Source organism: Choristoneura fumiferana, chromosome 12 (assembly GCF_025370935.1).
Source record: "Choristoneura fumiferana chromosome 12, NRCan_CFum_1, whole genome shotgun sequence".
NCBI classification, from domain to species: domain Eukaryota; kingdom Metazoa; phylum Arthropoda; class Insecta; order Lepidoptera; family Tortricidae; genus Choristoneura; species Choristoneura fumiferana.
This window is the reverse complement of record NC_133483.1, coordinates 11,953,958-11,975,447: the sequence shown is the minus strand read 5'-3', so window position 1 is coordinate 11,975,447 and position 21,490 is coordinate 11,953,958. Positions and strand designations below refer to the sequence as shown.

Here is a 21,490-nt window from a genome sequence, read left to right as displayed (position 1 = left end):
CCTCATTAATCTCTAGGGATTAAAGTATTTTTTGGTAAATTTACGTTTGAAACCCCTAAACAGCCAATCACGCGCGGTGTTTGTGAATGGATGATTTTTAGGGCGTGGAAATAACCTCAAAATGATAACTGTGCATATTGTAATTTTGAACAGAAAGTTGTTTCTTTTTCCTCGCAGTCAAAGTGAAAAGTAGAGTGTTTAACGCGAGACTAAACAACCATAATGACGCTCGAACTATAGCCACCCTTGCTCTGCTCGGGTGGCTAAACATCTCGTGTCATTATGGCTTGTTTTTGTCCCTTGTTGAACAATCTACTTCTAGAATGCATTAACAGGCTGGACAGGGTGACGTCTTTGGTCAGTTTACTGTTTAAAAAAAATGAATACTCACTCCAAGCAGGCGCAGGCACGATGAGTCCGGATATCATATCGTCCGAAATGACAGGCGGGTCGCTAGGCGGCGGCGGGCACACGAGTGAGTCGATTATGTCGTCTGTGGCCGCTCGCATCATGCCTGCCAGCTCCGGCGGCTCAGTACGCGATGACCTGCCAGTATTTTTTTATATCAGTGGGAAATATAAAAAAATCATAACTGTTTGGTATGTTACAGGCGTACATTGAATTGAGAACCGAGGGATGTGTAAGGTTCAGTGAAGAACGGTAGACAGTAGGCGATTCACAAGACACACGTGGCATGACCTATCTCATCCACGGGTAATTTACTCTAATCATCGGTTTACTTATCTTCTGTTGTTGGCAATGGGCAAGATATAAGCCGAAAGCTATAATCTATCGTACGATAGTTGAAATTGTCATTTGCAGTGGCTAGTAATTAGGAATAACTTTTTTAAATAAGTACCTACCTACCTAATAAAATAAGCAAATTAATTTGTCCTTTACTACTGGTTTAGCAAAAACATTCGCATACCTAACCCAAAAACGTGTGTACTCAAAAGAACCTTTTTAAGTAATTTAGATCCTCAAAAATTTGAATGAAGGTTTAATGTTTTAAATGGAGAGGTGTATTATTTTGAGTTAGGAATATGCTTTCAATCTAGATTTCCGACTTATAAAAGATCTCTGGACACCATCGTCTAGAATGCATACTTAAATTACAATAAGGCTGTGTTTCAACCAGAGATGTGCAAGGACTCTTAATTTACCTATCGTTGCTCCACTAAAATGTTTCCACTAGAGCAGTGCTGTGCGAGGGTAGGTAAATAAAGCGATTCTATTGGTTAGTAAGAAACACATTTCTCGCAACACAAACACATCCTCGTACATCTCTGGTGGAAACGTAGCCTACAGGTGCTAAAGTGCCTCGAACATGATTAAAAACTGGGCATGCTGGCGATTGAAATTGCACCTCGCGAAGAACCCTTGTTAAAAACCCACGCGCTCTTCTGAGTTGTTCGGAAATTACGTGTGAAATTGAATTTGATATTATTTACGCCAATATTCTCGGCCACAATGCTCGAGCCTAATTTAATAATAAATTTTAAACTTCGAAAACGTAGATACAAGATTACTGATTAATAAGGATAAGTTAAGGGGCTGTTTCACCATCCGTTGATTAGTATTAACTGACGGTTAAACGTGATGCCGTCTCTATTTGTTTTGTTCGAATAGACGGAGACGGCATCACATTTAACCGTCATTTAACACTACTCAATGGATGGTGAAACAGCCCCTAAATGTATTTAACGTAAAATTTTAACATGTCGAGATCTGCTTTATTTTTGATTAGCTTTTGCCCGCAGGTTCGCTCGCGTTAAACTTGGATCTACCAAGTTTTGTAAAATTTTGTAGTTAAAACATATGCACTATTCTACGGAAATTATAGTTTTTTTTTCAGGGTAAAAAGTAGCGCTTGTTTTAAGTTAAGATACAAATTATCTGTGTTTTAAATTTCATGCAAATCCGCACATCCGTTTCGACGTGAAGAAGTATCAAAATAATATAAATATAAACTTTAGCTTCTATAATTTTATTAGTAAAATGTTTATTAAAACAATAATAGGTATACCAGTAATTACCTACAGCCATAGCACTTTACATTCGAGTGCCTTGTTTGTTATTGTCACATGTGTCACTACAAGGTACGTGGGATGACTTGCAGCTCAACTCGAATATTAGTTTACCAACATCACTTAAGATAAACGTAGCGTAATTCATTGAAATAACAATTAACAGGCTAAAGCGACGTAGAAATGAGACGTACCGTCTTGAATTTACCCCGTTATTATTCAACTCACTTGACAGTAAACTATTTATCACACTTTGCCTATTGTGCTAGAATTCGTACTATAATTTATTCCGGTACTATGTTTCCTCAGCCAGTGTGATAAATAAAAACGGGGAGCGATTTGACATCGTTGATTTATAGCTTTGATTTTAGTAAGATGAATCATTATTGAGGATATCTTTTGTTGCTAAATTATTCAATCTAATTTGGTAGAAAAGATTCTAGCAAGCAGCGGTGTCATTAGCACAGAAAAAGGACGGAAACGGAAATAAAAGCTAGCAATAATAACAACTATGAGTTAAAAACTCGCAAAATACTCCAAGAGATTACAAACTTAATGATTAATAGCACAGCACGTTCAACAGGACAACAAAAGGGGCCGTCTTAAAACCGGAGCGGCTTTATGATATAACGATAAGATAGAACTCACAACAATAACATCAAGTCGCGCGCACTTATTTCGAGATGACATTTGTTGGGAAACATTAGTTACGTTGGCAATTCAGGCGACGAGAGCCTCAATTGCAGGAGCTCACAAAGGCAGTCTGACGCGTTACGGTGGCACGAAGTACTGAAGTAGAAGGGACGACGCAAACTCGCTAAGCACTGCATGCAACCTATCGCCGCCATCGTCACACTAGTTCGTCAAAGCGACAGTGGAACGAAATATTGTCAAGTGCAGCCACCTTTGCAAATGAAGGCTCCTACTCTGTTTTTAAGGTTATATACATCTGATACTTTTGATTATGAGTTAGGCTGCAGGTAGGTTTGCAGGTGGTAGGACCTTGTACAAGGTCCGCCCGGATTGCTACTACCATCTTGCTCGCTAATCCTGCCGTGAAGCAGCAGTGCTTGCACTGTTGTGTGTCAGCGTGGAGAGTAAAACAGCCGGTGAAATTACTGGCACTTGAGGTATCCCATCTTAGACCTCTAGGGTAGCAACGCATCTGCAATACCCCTGGTGTTGCAGATGTTTATGGGCTGTGGTGATCTCTTACCATTAGGAGACCCACTTGCTCGTTTGCCATCCAGTTGAATTAAAAAAAAGTCTGGCAAGCAAGCAATTTGGTCACCCGCTGGTAAATAAGCACCACCACTCAAGGGCATTCGTGATAGGAATGGCATAGATGGCTTGGCTATAATATTACATGTACCAGTAATTTCGCCGCGTGTTTCCACGTTGGAACATAGCAGTACAAGGACTGCTGATTAGCAGTAAGATTAGCGTTAAGGAAACACTGTAAGAATCCTAACAGTGTACAAATCGCCAGGAACTGTTTAAGTTTGAATCATGTATTTTTGTTGACATTACTAACGATTTGCTAACGGCTCCGCCCCGCTTGTGGAATATCATTTCGATGGGTCGTAAACTTTTAATGTTGAAAGTCTGTAAGGAACGTTAAGAACTTACACGGATTTATTGCAGCTACCGGGAAACCCTTAATCACAGCGATAGGGAGCAGGGCGATTGTTTTATAAAACGGTGTAGTGTTGTGAACGGAGGGCGCGAGGTAGGGCTGCAGGGCCGTATGTAGGTCGCCACGAGCGCTTCAGAAAACTTGTCGCGGCCGCGAAAGGTCAGGTGTATAAGGGCGGGAAATGCGATGAACAGCCTTCCACCCTGCCCCGACTCACCCTGCCACCGACACTGCGCCACACTTTAACTTCCGCTTTATTATCCTCACGACCGGCTTCCTATTCCACCAGAACAGTTTAAATATAAAGCCTTTCTCGCGCAATTCATATTTTGAAGGGGTTCCTTCCGACCCGACGAGGGAGGCAATTTTTGTCTATTTGTAAGGTTGCAAAATGCAATTTGCATTCACGGCGTATGATGAACGTTTTGAAGAGATTTTTCATAACAAGAATAATCCAGTGTATTAAGTCTAAGCACCAAAACGTTATTCGGAGTTTTAATTAAATTCAAGTCATTCCATTTGGCAAAAACAATTTCATTTAATGCAACCTTTTTAATTTGGATGAAACGTGATGCGCGTTTCTGATTAATGGAGTGTAACTTGACAACGAGCATCCGGCGGCGTTAAAATCAAAAAGTAAATGGTTCCGTATACACACAGCGCCAGCATACCTCATCATCATGACGAGCGAGAGTTCCTCTTGCAACACGCTCTCCAGGTACATCATATCTAGGTCAGATACTATCGCTCCGTTGATCACCATTATCTCGTCGCCTTTGATAATACCTGACACAAGAAGGGTTTTATAAACTGCACATTATATTTTTAAACTTAGCAAGGATGCACTGATAGAAAAATAGAAGCGGGGATAATATTTAATTGGATACGAAGCTCATAGAGTTAGCCAAGATATTTCTACAACGTATAACCTTGTACTGCTTTAGTTTATATCACGAGCACAGAATGCAATTAAATAACTTCAGTTTTTATGTTTAAATAATATTTTCATCATGATAAATAAATGTGTGTGGATTGAAATGATGTTACATTTTGTTACCTATTAATTATAATATCTGTATTTCAGTTACATAATAATGTTTTAATATTATCAAGTTCCTACACTTATAAAACTAAGTATAGTTGCTGCTGTAAGTATAACAATTTTGTTACTTGAATGAAAAAAAAAATAGAATTTTGTTTCTCACGCTTCTTTCTACATTATTCAGAAACTATTGAAAGGCTATAGCAGCAATTGGACAATATTCTTGAAAATGTAAAAGGGTTAAAAAGACTGACCGTTTTGCATGGCGACGCTCTTGTCCTCGACACGACTGACGTAGCAGCACAACTCGTCTTGGCGTTCCGCGTTCTCTATCAGTTCAGCCTCTACGCTGAAGCCCCACATCTGTTCCAGGGTGTTCCTTTGCAGCTCCACTTGGTACAGAATCTTCGCACAAACTTCCACAACTTCGTGAGTGTGCAGCTATATAAAAAATGGGAACCTTTTTTACTGTGTCTTTATAACTGAAGACGATGTGTAAAGCATTTAATACTGGAATGATATTTTTGGGTTCGAACATGATATTTTTATTATGAAACTTAATAAGACTATTTTGTATAAAACACATTAAGTACTCTTTTCAATAATGATGAACGAATGAGGTGTGAAAGTAAAATACTTTTATACTTATTTCGACTACCAAGTAATATGAATGAACTTGTTTTGTTTGTCAAGCATAGAACAGAGAGTTTCAAAACTAAATACGTGATCCTTGGGGCTGCTTGTTTCAAAACTTGTTTCGTATTGTTTGAGTTTAGAACAAACATATTTGATTTGCCTATGCGCACAATAGACAAGAAAGGGAAAAGGACGTCAAAATTAACGCGCAAGATAATTGAGACTTGTCTTGTGTAAAATGCTTAAACATAATAAAAGGCCGCATCGTTCGGTCCGAATGGGCCCGGCACGAGTATCTGCGAAGTAGGTACTAAATGGGCAGACCATAAAGATGGGGCCGGTGACAGCCAGCGGCAGTGAAATGGAATATGGGATAAAGTCATGATTACATAGGAGATAAAGTGACTGGCGTGACGCACGCAAGGCCAAAAGAAAATTGATGTTAGGGATTTTAGTCCCGGCTTGAGACGAATAGGTGGACCGTATTCACTCCTGTACACTACGGGCCACCGAGATCAGTCAGCCGAAAATATATGAAAAAGTTGATACCCGTGTCTAAAGGTCACTGAATACGGAGTAGTGTGTGAGGAGTATTCTTTTTATTAATCTTTAGTGTACAAAATATATTTCAGTCGGGCTTTGTGAAATCACGCTTGATGTTAAATGAAAGAAACGTAATTATTCGTGCGAACATATCTCCCTTTGACCTTTTTTTTCTTCTAATATCTTTATAATCGTTCGAGTAACTGCCACTCAAAGCACTATTTAACTATTAATTAAAAGCCTCAGAGCAACAGATGAAGGAATCAAAACTTGTGGGGGTACGTGAACAATTATCGTGATCACTTTTGTCCGCAAAATTAATTGATGATTTTTCTGACAAAAACAAATATTATAAATAATATAATTTAAGTAAATCTATGTTGATTTCTACATTGTATCTACATCAGAGCTAAAATTAGAAAATACACATTAGTACCCGGTTATTGCGCGTTCTGCCGGACCTCAATCAAAGTAAAGCCGTCGCAGTTGGTACCAACATTAGCATAAGGGGCCAAAAGAAGTTCATCCTTATTTTTGTTTAAAATGATTTCAAAATATTTATCAGAGGGCGTATCTGTGATTGATTATCGGATGCTGCCTCCTGCTCCGCGGCGCCTCTGTTTCAATGTACCTTGATTTATGGTGTGATTAATGTTCCCTATTTCACCAACGGTTTTTCCATGTCCGTGCAAAAATTAGAACAGTTCAAATCTCCTGTTATTTACGTGACACTCATTTTATTTTCAAAACACGCGTAAAAAATATCACTTCAATACAACTTTGACGTAACTATCAACAAGCCTTACAGATGTGTGTAAAATCAGTGACTGAATATATATATGTGCTGTCAGACCGTACTCAAGGTAATCTTGGTAGGAAAACACTTTTTTGTATATTTTTTACACTTTCAGTAGAACGTCCGCGCGGAGCATCCTAGCTAATTAAAATAAGCTCACGCGCCACGTCACGCTTGATAATTTAATTTGTAGCGCGTAATCGAGTAACACGTCGGCCTTACAAGTAATTTATTCTATGAGATTTTAAAAGTAGAATGGTATATTGGGCCGACACGGGCTACAAGGCGGTATCATTAACATAATTACTCCCCTTGTTTTCAAAACGGCGGGAATACCCTAGAGGCAGAACTTAATCTCTTTAGCTGGTACATCGTTACTTTCTTAAAACGTTCTACCCCAGTCACCAAACACCTTCGCTCTAAGTAAAATCAACATAAATTAAAATAAGCAATTTTTTGCATTAAAAATTAGGTCAGGTAATTTGCAATTATATTCTTCAATAATCCAACAAAATTTATCACCGCGACGGGAAAATTTTATAAACAATAATTCTGTAATAATCAGCCGAAATTACTATAAGTAAGCCTATTTACTGCATAATTTACTACTTTTATTTATCTTCATTGTAACACATGTAAAATCCACTTAATTTTTTTAAAGGAACTTAAAAAAAAGCTTCATATTTAAAAAAAAAAATACGTTAGCGGCATAAAAGGTAAGTATAGTCTTTTTAAAGTCTTTTTTGTACTTATTTTTGCTGCTAATGTTATATCGGTTCAACAAAATACGTAATTTACAATAATATTGTCTATTGTTGGGTTTTAAATGAAAATTATTTAAAATCCAACTTTTTTATAATATATGACTTAAGCAAAATCTTTTTTTTTCCTGATATAAATTAGACGTATTGCGAAATAACTTTAATGTATTTTTTTAAAATTTCCTGTTACCATTTTCATTAATTTTGAATTTGGATGAGTATTTAAATTTTTATAATTTTTTTACGAAATAAGCTGGATGACGTCACAGTGAGACAGCCACGTTCCATTGCCTAGAAAAATTCAGGTCGTACATAACAATGTGTGGCATTACAATTTGACAATAATTCAAGCACGGCTTAGGGTCCTAAATGAACCATGTCAAAAATAGTTTTATTTATTTCTCTTCTTTTAGCTTCGATTATTCCTATGTTTGTTTAATGGTGTAACAGTAAATAGATTTTTTTTATTAAAATCTGATATTTAAACTCTTTTGTATTCACTTGTAACGTAGTAATTTAATAATTAAATTTGTAAAAATACATTGGAAATACTCGTATACATTTCTGACTTAACGATAAATGACAACTATAAAAATATAAAAAATTAAATACTCATTCAAATTCAAAATCGATGAAAATGACATCTTAAAATATCCTATTCTTCTAAAAAATAAAATAAAAACTATAGGTTATTTTTTTGGTGCATCCCAATTATTCAAGCATATTTTGACACTAAATTTACTGATAACATTTTTGCTTTAATAAATTACCGATTTTAGGGTATAACTTTTTTTTATTCCGGACCCATTTTGGTAGATTCGAAAATATAGGTTCTTAAAATGACACGGAAAAGCCGTATAAAAAAATTAGCCTTATATCGAATTATTTCCAAAAAAAAAAACAGTAGAATGACCAGGCCCGCTACAATCAATCTCCAAACCTATTTGAATATATTTTGGCAGCATACTTCGCATAATTACTTTGGGAATTATAAAAGAGTATAGATAAAAAAATTAAGTGCATGTATGGAGTAGTGTCGTAATCCTATAAACAATTTGACGTTCCTTAATTTACAAATGGCTCAATATCAGTTTTCAGGTTGTGCTTTTTTTTCTTGTTAAATATTTATAGCTCAGTTTAGTTCGTATAAACAAAGGAAAAAGAGAGAGATACATAGTAGAATAAAAATTACTTGATACTGAATTATATATATATTGTTATTTACCTTTTGTTTACAGTTAAATTTTGTTTTCTAAACTCTAGCTTAATTTCATTTTGTTTTGCTACAAATGTTTGTTTTCTACTATTTTTTTAAAACATTTATTTCATTTTTACCCGAAAATTCCGTGTTGTAACACTAAACACATAGGTAAATAAATCGAAATGACTTTCTTACATTTTGTCCATACTTTCATTGATTTAATATGTAATATCACTATTAAATAACCTAACCATAAAATGGAACCCAATGGCAAAAACGGAACCCTTATAGTTTCACCATGTCTGTCTGTCTGTCCGTCCGTCCGCCGCTTTGCTCAGAGACTATCAATGCTAGAAAGCTGTAATTTTGCGAATATATATGTAAACTATGCCGACAAAATGGTACAATAATTTTTTTTTCTCTCATCCAACCCTATATTGTGGAATATTGTTGGATAGGTCTTTTAAAACCATTATGGGTTTACTAAGACGATTTTTCGATTCAGTGATTTGATTGCGAAATTTTCAACTTTAAATTGAAAAATTTCATGAAAAACGAGCGTCCCCCCCCCTCTAAAATTTAAACCGGTGGGTGGAAAAATTTGAAAAAAATCAGGATTGTAGTAAATATATTAAACTTTCAAGAAAAACTATAACGGCTAAGTTTGCTTGAGAATTATTAGTAGTTTAAGAGTAAATAGCAGCCTAAGGTATAATAAAATATACCTAAACTTGGAATATTCCGTACAAAATACGAAATCCTTAGAAAAATATTACTTATATTTTTTGTAATGGCTACGGAACCCTATTTCGAGCGTGTCCGACACGCTCTTGGCCGGTTTTTTTTTGTTGGCTGTACTTGCATTGTCACCCAAACTACATTTGCATACCAAATTTCAAGTCGATGCTATTAACCATTGAAGAGTTCCGTCCTGCGGAGACGATCTTGGCTGGACTACCAGGATGTCACTATTAGATTATTGTATTGTTATGCGATTTGCATAAGTATTCCAAATTTCAAGTCGATCTGACTACTGGAAGTTGATCAAATTTAACTTGCAAGATTTGACTACGGACAGACAGACCGACAGACAGACAGACAGACGGACAGACAGACAGAGAGACAACGGGACAGGTGAAACTAAAAACATAAAAAACTGATAGCACCGAAAACATCATTTTACTGCAGTGAATTAAAAGTTGAAGTAACCATACATATGTACAAGAATTTTATCTACATTCGTTTTTTCCAAAACCTCGAAACAAAATGCCAATTTCTATACTATTAGTATTTTTACTATTTTCTAGAACACCATTTGCTAGAGAGTACAAATGTCAACTTCGATGCCCGCGCTCGTCAATGTTGACGTCAATTATTTTGAATCCAGCGAATTGAAAACAAACGAACTTTATCGTACGAAACCCGATAGCCATCTTTGAACGTAAAAAAGCAAAAACGGGACTAACCTGACATGTTGAGCTGCACAAAAAATAAAAATAAGGCAAAGTATTGCTACGTACTATAAAAACAAAGCGCAGTAGAGCACTCGCGCGTGGAAGTTCAACTGTTTCCGCTTTTAAAAACTGCTATCCTATTTCCATTCATCCAAGAATGTTCCTTGATAGCCTACATACATAGTATCTATAATCAATATACATACATAATACTTAGTACGTGACTTCGTGAACCAATATTCAATATTTTTATGTTCTTTCGATTCCGGGGCCCCTGGGGGAATAACATGTTTCTTAAGCGGTTAAAACCATCGGATCGTAATCAATACTCACGTATGTTTCAATGAGATCACTGCGATGCGGAACGAAGTAGTTATGATCTTCCATGTCACGCCGTTTCTTTACTCTCACGAAATGTTCTAGTGCGTTGAGCGATCGCCGGGCGCAGGCTGCGGCTAGGAACTCCTCGACGGTCATGCCTTCTCGGACGCCCACCGTTGCGGTCGTACCTTCTGGCAGCGACACTCTAACCGCCGCCTCACCCTCATCGCGTGACATCTGTCATAAACAAGCAAGGGTATACGATACGTTGATAAACATGCATAAATGATCAGAACATGACGTAGCACTTTTGACGTTTATTGGGCCGACAGCGTTCAGTCGTTATCGATAACGAGCGGGGTTGAATTGGAGCTTATAATGGCTGGTATTTTTCGTTAGTATTTAAGGTTGATTTTATGCTCTACTTACGACTAAGCCAAACTGAAAACAAGATACTGTTATTTTTTGTTGATTTTTTTTATTTTTTATTAATATTTTCGTTGTCCTAATTGCTTTTTAAGCTTGTAAAATTGAGTAAAGTAAAAGCTTTTGTCGATTTACTCACCTTTTAAAAAAAATAACGAACAGTACTAATGGTTGCTATCACTACTTACTGTCCGTTATTTATTTATGTAGCTGAAGGAAATCGTCAAAGCTCTTTAAAAACCCATGCATGAATGAAGTTTTCTGAAGAAATCATGAGGTTTTTTATAACGATTGTAGGAAAATCGAATAAAATTTTGACTTCTAACGTTATTAAGTCCACGAAGGACACCTTTTACCTTTCCTTTTATAACAAGATTAGAGTGCAATTTGTTGTAGAAACAAGGGCGAGTTACCTAACGACGGCAGTCAGGGGCAACCGGCGGCGAGTAATAGTCTCTTTTCGTGACGGCTTGTATTAGGCAGGGCAGGACCGCGGCGCCGGGGCAAAACGCTCACAACCGATTTATTCCACTCGTGCTATTTTCACAAATCTCCGTACAAAAACGGCCGCACCACCTCTATTTGCGTTTCATTTTGTATTTTTTTGGCCAGCCGTTTGTAGTATCCGGGAAATGTAATTAGGAAGCGGCGGCGAGAGCAAAATTAACGAAGTTGTTTAATTTTTGGAGACAAATTTTACCTTACCCTTTCATGTTAGGCAAACAAAAACAGAACCGTATTGTCATTGATTAATGATTGTTAATTTTAGAAATAGAATTATCCAAAAACGAATGTTTTACGTAAATTAAGATGATTACTTTTTCCTTTCTATTTTAAGGTGTGCCTGTAAGATTTGACGAGTATAGAAGTTTAAGCTAGCCTTTTTTAAAATAAGTCTGGGTTGGAGAGGTTTAGCACCGGGCACTTCGTGGCACGTTTGCTCGCTTACATACAACTTTATAGCGGCGATAATTTCAATAGCATACCTGCATCGATCGTCGGCTGGAGCCCGAGTTGGAGCGTGAGAGGTTTGGCGCCCGGCGCTTCGTGGCACCCCGGCCTGCTAGTAGATTGTTGAGCAAAGATGGCGACCGCGCGCATATGAACGCATGGAACGATGATACCGTGAACACGCCGAGTTTGTTCAGCGTGCTCTTCGTGCCACGCGATACGTGCGTTAGCAGTGACTGTTGACAATAGTTTTGTATAGATTCTAGAAAGTATATATTGATAGAAAAAGTAGATAAGTTGTGTTTCAATCTGGTAGGGTATAGCATGTCAAAAATACGATTTCCAACTTTAGCCAGAGTTTATTTCTGTTAGAATGGTCACTCAAAAAATGACTTCTGTCATCATGTCATGCCTAAATCACCTTGAAAATGAGCCATTTATTCAAAACGTCGACAGAAAGTTAAATGCATACATTGCAGAAAACGTTCATTACAACTAATATCAATTCTAATTTGTTGATTGAAATAACTTTAATCAATTAAAAATCGTTACCGTCACGAATACTTAACATAAATATAAACGAAACAGATGTAAAAAGACTTAATTACTTATGTTAGAAATGTTCTGCGTACATGGCATAAAACTGAGAAGGAAACACTTTAATGTTTTGGTACTTTCTGAAAGAGGAAATTGGCATTATTAGGTACTATAATAGGAGTATTCGCTGGTCAGACCTAATTTGACACGAAAAGGTAAACATTTTTGCAGTAGGTATATCGGAAGCATTATTTTATTATTGTGACAGAAAACGTCATATGTGTCGTGACAAAGGTCGCCGTACAACAGTTTCCGCCAGCGCTTCGCGCCTCAGGAAATGTCGAATTCGACAGCAAACCCATTAAATTTTCCCCTCTGTCAACTTGAACAAATCACACGACAATTTGAGCTGTCAACGTGGACTAGACTGCGGCGTGAGATGAAAGATTGCTGGTTCATACAGTGGTCTCGTTATTTCGACTAGCTGGAATGCTATTACAGCTTTAGGGTTTTTAAGCGCTCTACTATAACGGCATCATGACGCGTTAGAGAGGCATACCTGCCTAAGCAATTTTTTTCGATTCGTAATGTCTATTGTTATTATTGCCATTGTATTAAAATAGACACTTTAAGATGATGCTTAGATTTCAATAATATTAAGGAATACGTTTTGATGAATTTTCATATTTCGTCAAAATGTATATTCGCTCAATCGCTCAAGAATATAGAAAATGTAACCAACAGCAAGACAGTGAATGAAAGATAATATAATAAAAACATCATTTAGTCTATTAACTTCATGAAACTGTGGTAAATTTGTGATGTAAAATAAGGTCTTCTCTTCCCTTGTGTTCTAAGTGTTCGCTAAATATGGCTAATAGAACTCCATGCATAAAAGGAGTTGGTACGTTGAACTGAAATTTAATGTAATTTAAACTTTATTTAATCAAGCGACGGGCTCGCGCCTTGTCATTGTCAGAAAATTCTAAATAAGATTACGTTTATGTTTTAATATGCTATGTACGCTCTTGTTAACGGATTTAGTTAGCTGTTTTATTGTTACTCGCTGGAAAACAAAACGCTGTGCTAGATCAAAGACAAGTTAATTCCGTGCTTTATATTTTTCTGCTGATAAAAAAGCAAGAAAACCAATTACTTATGTATGAGATACATGCAGTGCACTCTTCGCACTTATGTATGAGATACATGCAGTGCACTCTTCACACTTATCATTAACCTTAAAACTGCAAATTGTGATTAGTCGCAGATATCTATTACATAGTTTAAAACAAACCTTAGGGTTCGGCAATTCTCCGCTCTGCAAACTGGCCATGTAGCATCGCAGTCGGAACTGCTCGCAATGCAGACGTTCCAGGTTCTCTTCCCATTGCAACATCTGTACAGCCAACTGAGCTCGAGTCTCAGGGTCCGAAACGACGGACTGTTGCAAGTCAGCCATGTGTTTCAGCTTGTGATCCTACATTAAAAGTAAATGATTACTACAACTACTCAATTACAAAAATCTACTAGAAATTGAAACCGTAAAAACAGATTAAATATTAGCTAAAAGTGTGTCGCCGTTTTTCATGAATTGTGATAACTGTACTGTACTGTTCCAGAAATTCCTTTTTCTCAATATGAAAATATGTATAGATACGCCGAGGAAATAAAAAGTAAAACAAAAACGAAAAATATACCAACGACAGTTTACGGTCGAAATTTCTTCGAACCAAAATTTATCTCGAACAACGATTTCTGTCAAATTGGGATGAATTTTTCACACGGAATTCGTGTAAGGTATGCCGCATTTGACAATGCACGTGTTCAAAGGATAGATAAATCGGATTCATGTCACATGGAGCTTCGGAACTACCGTAAAAAACTTTATGTAAATCATTTTACATTTTCATTTGTACCATCATGTAATTTAACTAACAATCGCCGACCAAATACCAATTTCGTAGTCAGAATAACTGCCGAATCTTAATTGCCTACCAAATTTAAATTACGTAATAAACGTAAGTGTGACATATGACAAATTATAAAATGGAACGTCCAGCGCGTACGGATACGGCGGATACCAGCTCAGATTTAATTACTGGAGATTTATCTCTTCGCGTTCGTTGCCACGCAAGATACAAATCTACTATTCCGCTTTCAGATAAATCTTTTAGCCACAGATTTATTTGTTTGCGTGTTGTGTAATAATTTTCTGAACAAATTTTTGTACCTTCCCTTTGGAAAGAAGCGTAAGATAAAGCAGATAAGCTCTCGAAAAATATGCATTGAAAGGAAAATGTTTATGTATCGACCTTTGTTAGTATCGATGACAATTTCAAATTATAATGAGCGCTATGTAAATTTTTCATAATTGCCCTAAAATCCGTATAAAACAAAAAGAAACGGATATTGTGGAAATTACGGGCGCGCTTGGATTTATTTATCAATACAATGAGCGGAGCGATACGTATTCAGGTCGCGAGGGCCAGTGGCTTTTGCGAAATAGGTAGTTAGTAAAATCTTCAAACCGTAATGTATTTTGAATAGTACGCGAGGTCCTCGTGGACGCGGGGCCGAGAGTGACGCTCGCTATGAATATTAATGCATACACGCGCCACCTGCCTGGATAACTATCATGGCGATAAAATATATCGTAGCCCAACTATGTTAGCCCGAGCACGTTACATTATTTTGAACTTCCTCATCTAGACTAAAAGTGGCTATTTTAAAGGTTGACGAGAAATTTTGGTGATGCTAGCTTCGGAAAGCTGACCGCAAAATAATTGAGTAATTTTTAATGAACACTCGTGATTGAAATACAAATGATGTATTTTTGTCAGTATAATAATATGTATTTTTCTAACAATCCTTCCATTTGGCTTTGCTATAGCCGGGAAATAAAATCTGTTTAAAATTGTGGCAGAGATTTACTTATTTTGCATACGCTGGTACTAATAAAATGAACATAAAAATAATCCATAACGATACTCAATTTTAATCGCGATAAACTAGTTTCTGCTATATTGCAACCCCAATTCTAGATTCAAAGGTAATAAACGCGTCTAAATCGATTAGAGTTTGCTCCGTCTCTTTCTGCTACAAATTAGAACATATATATTCGCTGGTAAATATGTAGTGGTTGCAGACGACCACAAAGGCTTTGACGCGTGTTGCGGTCGCCCAGTGCGGGTCGGAAATTAGCGCGATTTCCAGCGGCTGGGACCGCCGACTCGCTCAAATGGGCATAAGTTTCTAGCTATGGCCGGTAGGCTAAGATGAAACTTGAAAATGGGATTTTTTTGTTACGTACAGTACAGGTACAGTCAAGGGCATAAATATATATAACGTTACCAAGACGTCAAAAATATCTATACAGCTTTACGTTACTTAACCATAAGGTGGATGTATAAGTACATATACTTGACGCTATGGCTGTATAAATATCCTTGACTGTACCTACCTACACGGAATATTTTTAATAGACAGGTGGGTACCTATTTCAAATTGCTCTCCATAATCAATATTGTAAACGTGGGGCATTATTAAGAAAAAATAACTAGCAAGTTTTATCACAAACGTGGAACGATTTATCGCTTAGCAAGGCTAGCTTGAAATTGCTATAGATACTTATTTCTTCATGAACATCTTAATTGTTTGTTTTTTTAAATTTTCTTGCACACAGCGATTCATTTCAACGAAGAGTTCGGATTATAAAGTACCTACTTCTGTCGTCAAACAGATTCACGTTGAACAGAGCGAAAGCAACATGTATATTTATCAACAAAAAATAGGGGAGGCTTTTCTCCTCGCTCCGCTGTATGCTTGACGGTTTACAGTGAACAATCAACAGAGGATTGAGTTCAAAATTAACTCTTACGTCGTTGTAATAAAATCGAACCTAAGCATACGAGAGGTCAGTTTACAAAGGTAGTAGGAGATCTGTTCTAGTCACACAATGCTTGTGTTAGCTCAGGCCAAGCGATGAGCAGTCGGGGTCGAATAGCGCATTAAGCATTTCATTTAACCCGGTTTATTTGTACTAGAGCAAACAACACAGCCACGTTAACTTGAGCTTTGGCCAATGTTAACTCTACGCCTTAAGATGCTCTAAAGGTGCTGTGGCGAATAGAGGAAAATCAACACGATCTGCGCCCCTGCGGATAATGCTGAGGATTAAAGTGAACGTTTAAATTTTGAATCTGTGCTTTCTTTCCTAAGATCCATTTGAGACTCTCATTTTCACTTATTATGATACTTTGCTTAGGCTCTGAACTAGCGTTGAGAGCAGAGATGAGCAAAAATGTAATCGACTAAAGATTAACGATTGAGATTAATCTATTAAATCGCGATTAACGATTAAAAATGACGATTGATTAATCATAGTCATACGACTTTCGAGTCACGTTTAAATTAATCGTCAATTAATTATTAGCGACTAAATTGTTAATCAATTAATTAATTGAATTAATTTTCTCTCTATTAATATTAAGAGTAAATATTTTTTATTGTAATAATTATCACACAGCATACATACTAGAATGATTTTCCAAGTGAACAACACATGAAAAGACATATTTAATTTTTGTTACGTTCGTGTTCCATTTTTTTTATCGAGATTTAATCGTCAAATTTAGTCGATTAAAATGACGATTGATCAATCGTTATTAGAATACTCCGTCGATTAATTTAATCGCGACTAAATTAATCGTGATTAATTTTGTGAGGATTGAATGTTCAATGGATTGATTAGTTTATTAAAAAAATGAAAGTGAAACTACACCTTTTCAGAGCATATAAGTATAACGTGTAAAATATGGATTATTTATTGTCGTACTCTACTAGAGTACATTTGTGTACTTACAGACTCGATGGCCTTCTCTAGGCGATAAATTTCTTCTTGTAGTAGATGAAGGGTGCCAGTCTTGCCACGGTGTCTAGCAAAGGCTGCGGCGCAGGCGCTATGTATACTGTTAACCCAGTTTTCCAACTCCACCTACGAAGACATTAACGTTAAGCAAATACTAAGTAATTTACAAAATATTGAGCAATATTTAATGTTTATAAATATTAGTCCTCTTTGGGTTACTTAATTATTAATTCATATAGCAGTCTCGATATTAAGCTCTTAGGTAAAAAATTAACGGTATCGGATAGAGAATACTTGCCTGACAAGGCGCTTGGAATAAGTATGCATCCCCAAACGCCGTGCTCAGGCAGAATATATAATCGCGTTTAGGATGCTCTGGAATAGGCTGCATTATAGCCCCATCGACTATGATCAGGTGCTTTGGTGCTGCCTCCACAGAACGGCCCTCCCTGGAGTCGCAGGGGTAAAACAGAAGAGTCGTGCCTTTCAGGCATACCCAATAACCTTTCCAGCCTCTTTTTCGAGCCAACTCTATCTGGTGTTTCTTCCGCAACAGCCACTTCTTCACACTCAGGAATCTAAAAAAATAATGTAAATGAACCAATATGCAGGAAGTAGTAACTGTCCTTTTAACTTCAATTACCTTGCATTGGTCAAAAGTTTAATTGAATTAAAATTATGTTTTTATAATATTAATTATAACTTATATTTATTTGAATTCACTGTTTATAACACGATTTTTTTGTTTCATTAAACACATAATTACAGTATTGATGTTACTCTACAGTCTCTGTGTCGCAAATTATAACACCAGTTGGTGGCATGGAATTGAGGTAAAACAAATTCTTTTCACATCTTAAAACACCAAAATACACGGCAAACATAACAGTAGTGTTTATTTTCTTATTGATTTCGTTCCTTCCGCATGGCAATACGAAATGTTTTTTGATTAGGGACCGAATTTTGTATATTGGTACACCTTGTCCCTGTTTGCCGAGAATATTCATGGCCCAAATAATAACGTTCACTGGGGAAGGATATTGCTTTTGTCCTTTCTTTTTGTATATTCCAAAGTCTATGCGTACTCGAAATACACTCATGGACGAACTACTATCTGTCCTAATGGCTTTCATGTCGTTCCCATTCTGATTATCTCGCCAATTTTGTACATTACTTGTTTTCTTTGAATTTTATATACAAAACACTTTGTTCACTCAATAATTTGAAATGATGACAAGTTAATGACTTTGACAACCGGCTCGGAGTTTTTTTTTAATAACTTTTATAGGATGTCCAGAGGCTGAAAATACGGAGTTCAAAATCATATATTTTTTTCTAGTTAAAAGTTATTCATCATCAACATCATAATACCTACTCAGAACCATTACATGAATACCTATCTAAATAAACAAATATGACACCTTTACACTTATATTATATATTTCGCACGTCGATCCCTGAATGTAATAAAACGGTTTTAACAACCTTGCAATATTTTTTAAACGACCTATCTAATTAAATCCAACGCCACAGGTTAGACGAGAACAAAAGTCGTCAGTAAGTACACCTTTAATATTTTTTCACGTTATTATTGTAAGACTTCTCGATGCATTCACACTACAAAAATCTAAGCTGATCCGTGCCGTCTGATAGACAGAAAGAGGACATGGTGAAACTACGTACATTGTTGATTAGGAAAACCAAAATTACATCTTTAATATCGCCAAATTTTATTTTTCTGTTACCGAGATTCTTATATTTACCGTGACCAAAGATGAGTTATGGGGCTTCCTTTGCGATAATTAACGACATAGTCAGGAGCGGTGCAGAGTAATAAACTCAATCAAACTAGATTTACCCCGGGCCCATGTAAGCGTATAAGTATTTTTGCCACTTATAACCATTAGGGAACGCATTAATCACAGCTATGAATAAAGGTAGGGGCGAATTCAGTGATTTATGGAGTGCTTAACTTACACTTTACGATAATGCTGACTCTTTAATTATCAACAGAGATAGATGATTTATCGAAATTCTATTTAGCCACTATACCTCCACTGAAAAGATTATTTTCAAAAGGGTTGAGCTTAAAAGGTTCCGCGAACTATCCATATAAAAGAGTCATTACTGCCAATTTCTTTTCAACAGCTGCCTCAAAACGTCACTAGTCATCATCACTAATTCATCATCACTAAATTACTTAAGTAGGTATACAAACAAAAATAAGTTCGATATCACGAGGTAAGCACCTTTTTTTTCTATTTTTTTTAATTATAACTGTTAAACTCGAGCTCTTTTCCTAATCCAAAGCCAGAAGTGAAAAATATTAATGTAATATAATTATTTTTTAGGTACAACTGCATAATAAATATGATTTAATTAAATAAAGGTCGACACAATTTTCAATGGTATTTTCATTTTACTTAAAAACGTTTTCGAAGTGATAGTTAAATTTGTAATAGGTATAGAAACAAAACAAAGTTTATGCTGGATTACCCGTGTAAAGAAAACAAATCTGCGTATGGATAAGATTATTTTATTAACAAAGAGTACTTACACGCGAACGAGTCGAGTGACGAGAACGTATTTACTTAACGCAAGCGCTGTTCGTACACTTTGTATTGTAAAAGGGAGTTGTTTAAAAATTCCCGTCGATGAGGCTCTCGTCTCCTTACGCCTTCAGTTTTTACAGCGTTTGAATGGGTCACGGCTAAGATTTCCCTCCGGTCATTTGGGATTCATGGGAGAGGATTGTAGCCGCAAGGAACATAAAGAACGCCTTAGGCTCCGACAAAAACTCGTCAGCATCGTGCGACACCGCCTTTCTTTACCGCTCCTTGTCACTTACATTTTATTTAAAATCTGCAGCGAGCCCGGCATTTATATTACACATTTTGTTTTTCATCATCCAAGCATAAAAGTGCGACGACGTGTACATCGAACGTATATTGGATTCTTCGTGGGAACTACGTCCTGCGTTTATTCCTTCGAGAATTAAAATAATTCTATTCGGAGCAGCAACTCTTCGCGCTTTTGAAAAAATAGGTCTTTGTATTTTAAAATGTTTGTTCAACTAGAACCAATCACGTTGAGTAATATTTTACTTTACTATTTCAAAATCTAACACACATGGCCAACACTTTTTACCTCTATCTCTATCAGTTTATATTAATTTCAATTGGAATCAAAAACGACATTTTTTGAGTTGAGAATATATCGTCATGCATTTTAGATTACGTAACTTGTACATTATCATAGCGATGTCTGCCAAACAGTCATGTTTTCTAAGCAAGTAAAACACAAGCCACCCTCCGTGAAGTTAAATTACACTTTCGGGTTTTCGCTCTTTGGTACTGAGATTTACTGTAAGTAGGTTCTATGGAAATGAGAAAACAAACAACATCGGCATCGCATCACGACATAAAACCACTGCTCGATTTCGTTACAAGCTCACTACGCGCAAAATATGGAATACCAGTATAATCGCACAAAATTGGATTATTTGTCGATGTTTATTTATATTCAAAGCTAACTTCTGAAAAATATACTCTGAAAACTAAATGTTGCTGCGGGGATACGGAAATACGGATAGCGTAAAATTTTCTTTTTCTGAGATGACACAATTTTTTTAGGGTCTTGTGGGTTGATTTAACTTCACTGAGACATGTCATGCATGACTGAGCTGTTTAAAAAGTGATGTACAAAATAATAGCAACTTTGCATTATGAGCTTAAAATGTATTCAGAATTTAACAATCAGAATTAATATTCACATCCAAAACTTATTCACGGCGATACATTGCTAAAATAACGTCGATATTTCGATTTCGTTTACATTGTAGCGGCCGTAGTGTAGTTACGAAGAGCCATTGTTATAGCCTAAATTGAATAAAGATATTTTTTATTTAGATATTGATATTTTAATTTGAGTTAAAATCGGGAAAGCTTAACATAACAATTAATGTCGTAATATCTAATATCTAGTTGAGTAGGGTTAAGTTATTAAAACTAAGAGTAGATATTTTTCCAACTTATATGATATTAAAGGTTCTATTTGAAAAAATCTAAATCTAAATAATCTCATCTGAGTGGTTGCTTCTATTGGAAATGTATCTAATTACTTTTCCACTCAAAGTCGTTAACTATCTACAATGTATATTAAACTCGTACAATTTTTAGATATGTTCAAAGAAAGAGCTATCCACATAATAATTTCCCGCAAATATTGATCATTTTAACCCCTTGTTACACTTCTTACTATGAAAATCGCAATAATTTTGTTTGAGTCGAAAA

At 36.2% G+C, this 21,490-nt stretch overlaps 1 protein-coding gene across 1 annotated transcript in view; it reads right to left on the bottom strand.

Moving 5' to 3' along the window:
- The window catches only part of sif (guanine nucleotide exchange factor still life), a 165,487-nt gene that overhangs the window by 26,495 nt on the left and 117,502 nt on the right, over positions 1-21,490 (bottom strand). Inside the window, 8 exon segments of the mRNA XM_074095344.1 lie at positions 392-546; positions 4,335-4,449; positions 4,960-5,146; positions 10,430-10,654; positions 11,830-12,030; positions 13,626-13,808; positions 17,193-17,324; positions 17,497-17,776. Of these exon segments, the coding sequence (XP_073951445.1) occupies positions 392-546; positions 4,335-4,449; positions 4,960-5,146; positions 10,430-10,654; positions 11,830-12,030; positions 13,626-13,808; positions 17,193-17,324; positions 17,497-17,776 (1,478 nt within the window).